Source organism: Phaethon lepturus, unplaced genomic scaffold (genome assembly GCF_000687285.1).
Source record: "Phaethon lepturus isolate BGI_N335 unplaced genomic scaffold, ASM68728v1 scaffold38698, whole genome shotgun sequence".
NCBI lineage: Eukaryota > Metazoa > Chordata > Aves > Phaethontiformes > Phaethontidae > Phaethon > Phaethon lepturus.
This window is the reverse complement of record NW_010556171.1, coordinates 16,354-16,621: the sequence shown is the minus strand read 5'-3', so window position 1 is coordinate 16,621 and position 268 is coordinate 16,354. Positions and strand designations below refer to the sequence as shown.

General features: G+C 62.3%; 1 protein-coding gene across 1 annotated transcript in view; it reads left to right on the top strand.

The window, feature by feature from the left end:
* LOC104624914 (regulator of G-protein signaling 3-like) overlaps positions 1-268 on the top strand; it is a gene marked incomplete at its 5' end in the record, with an annotated part of 1,289 nt that extends 1,021 nt beyond the window's left edge. The window contains one exon of the mRNA XM_010292400.1: positions 49-268. Coding sequence (XP_010290702.1) covers positions 49-234 — 186 coding nt within the window. The remainder of the gene's footprint in view (positions 1-48) is intronic.

Below are 268 nucleotides of genomic sequence, written 5' to 3'. Positions count from 1 at the left end.
GCGCCCCCCCGCGGAGCCCCTCACCGGCGCGCGTCTCTCTGCCCACAGGTCAACCTGGACTCCTACACGCGGGAGCACACCAAGGAGAACCTGCAGAACATCACCCGCAGCTGCTTCGACCTCGCGCAGAAGAGGATTTACGGGCTCATGGAGAAGGACTCCTACCCCCGCTTCCTCCGCTCTGACTTGTACTTAGACATAATTAACCAGAAGAAAGCCAGCTCCCCGCTGTAGACCCACGGACCCTCTTGGGGCAGGCTGGGAGCTG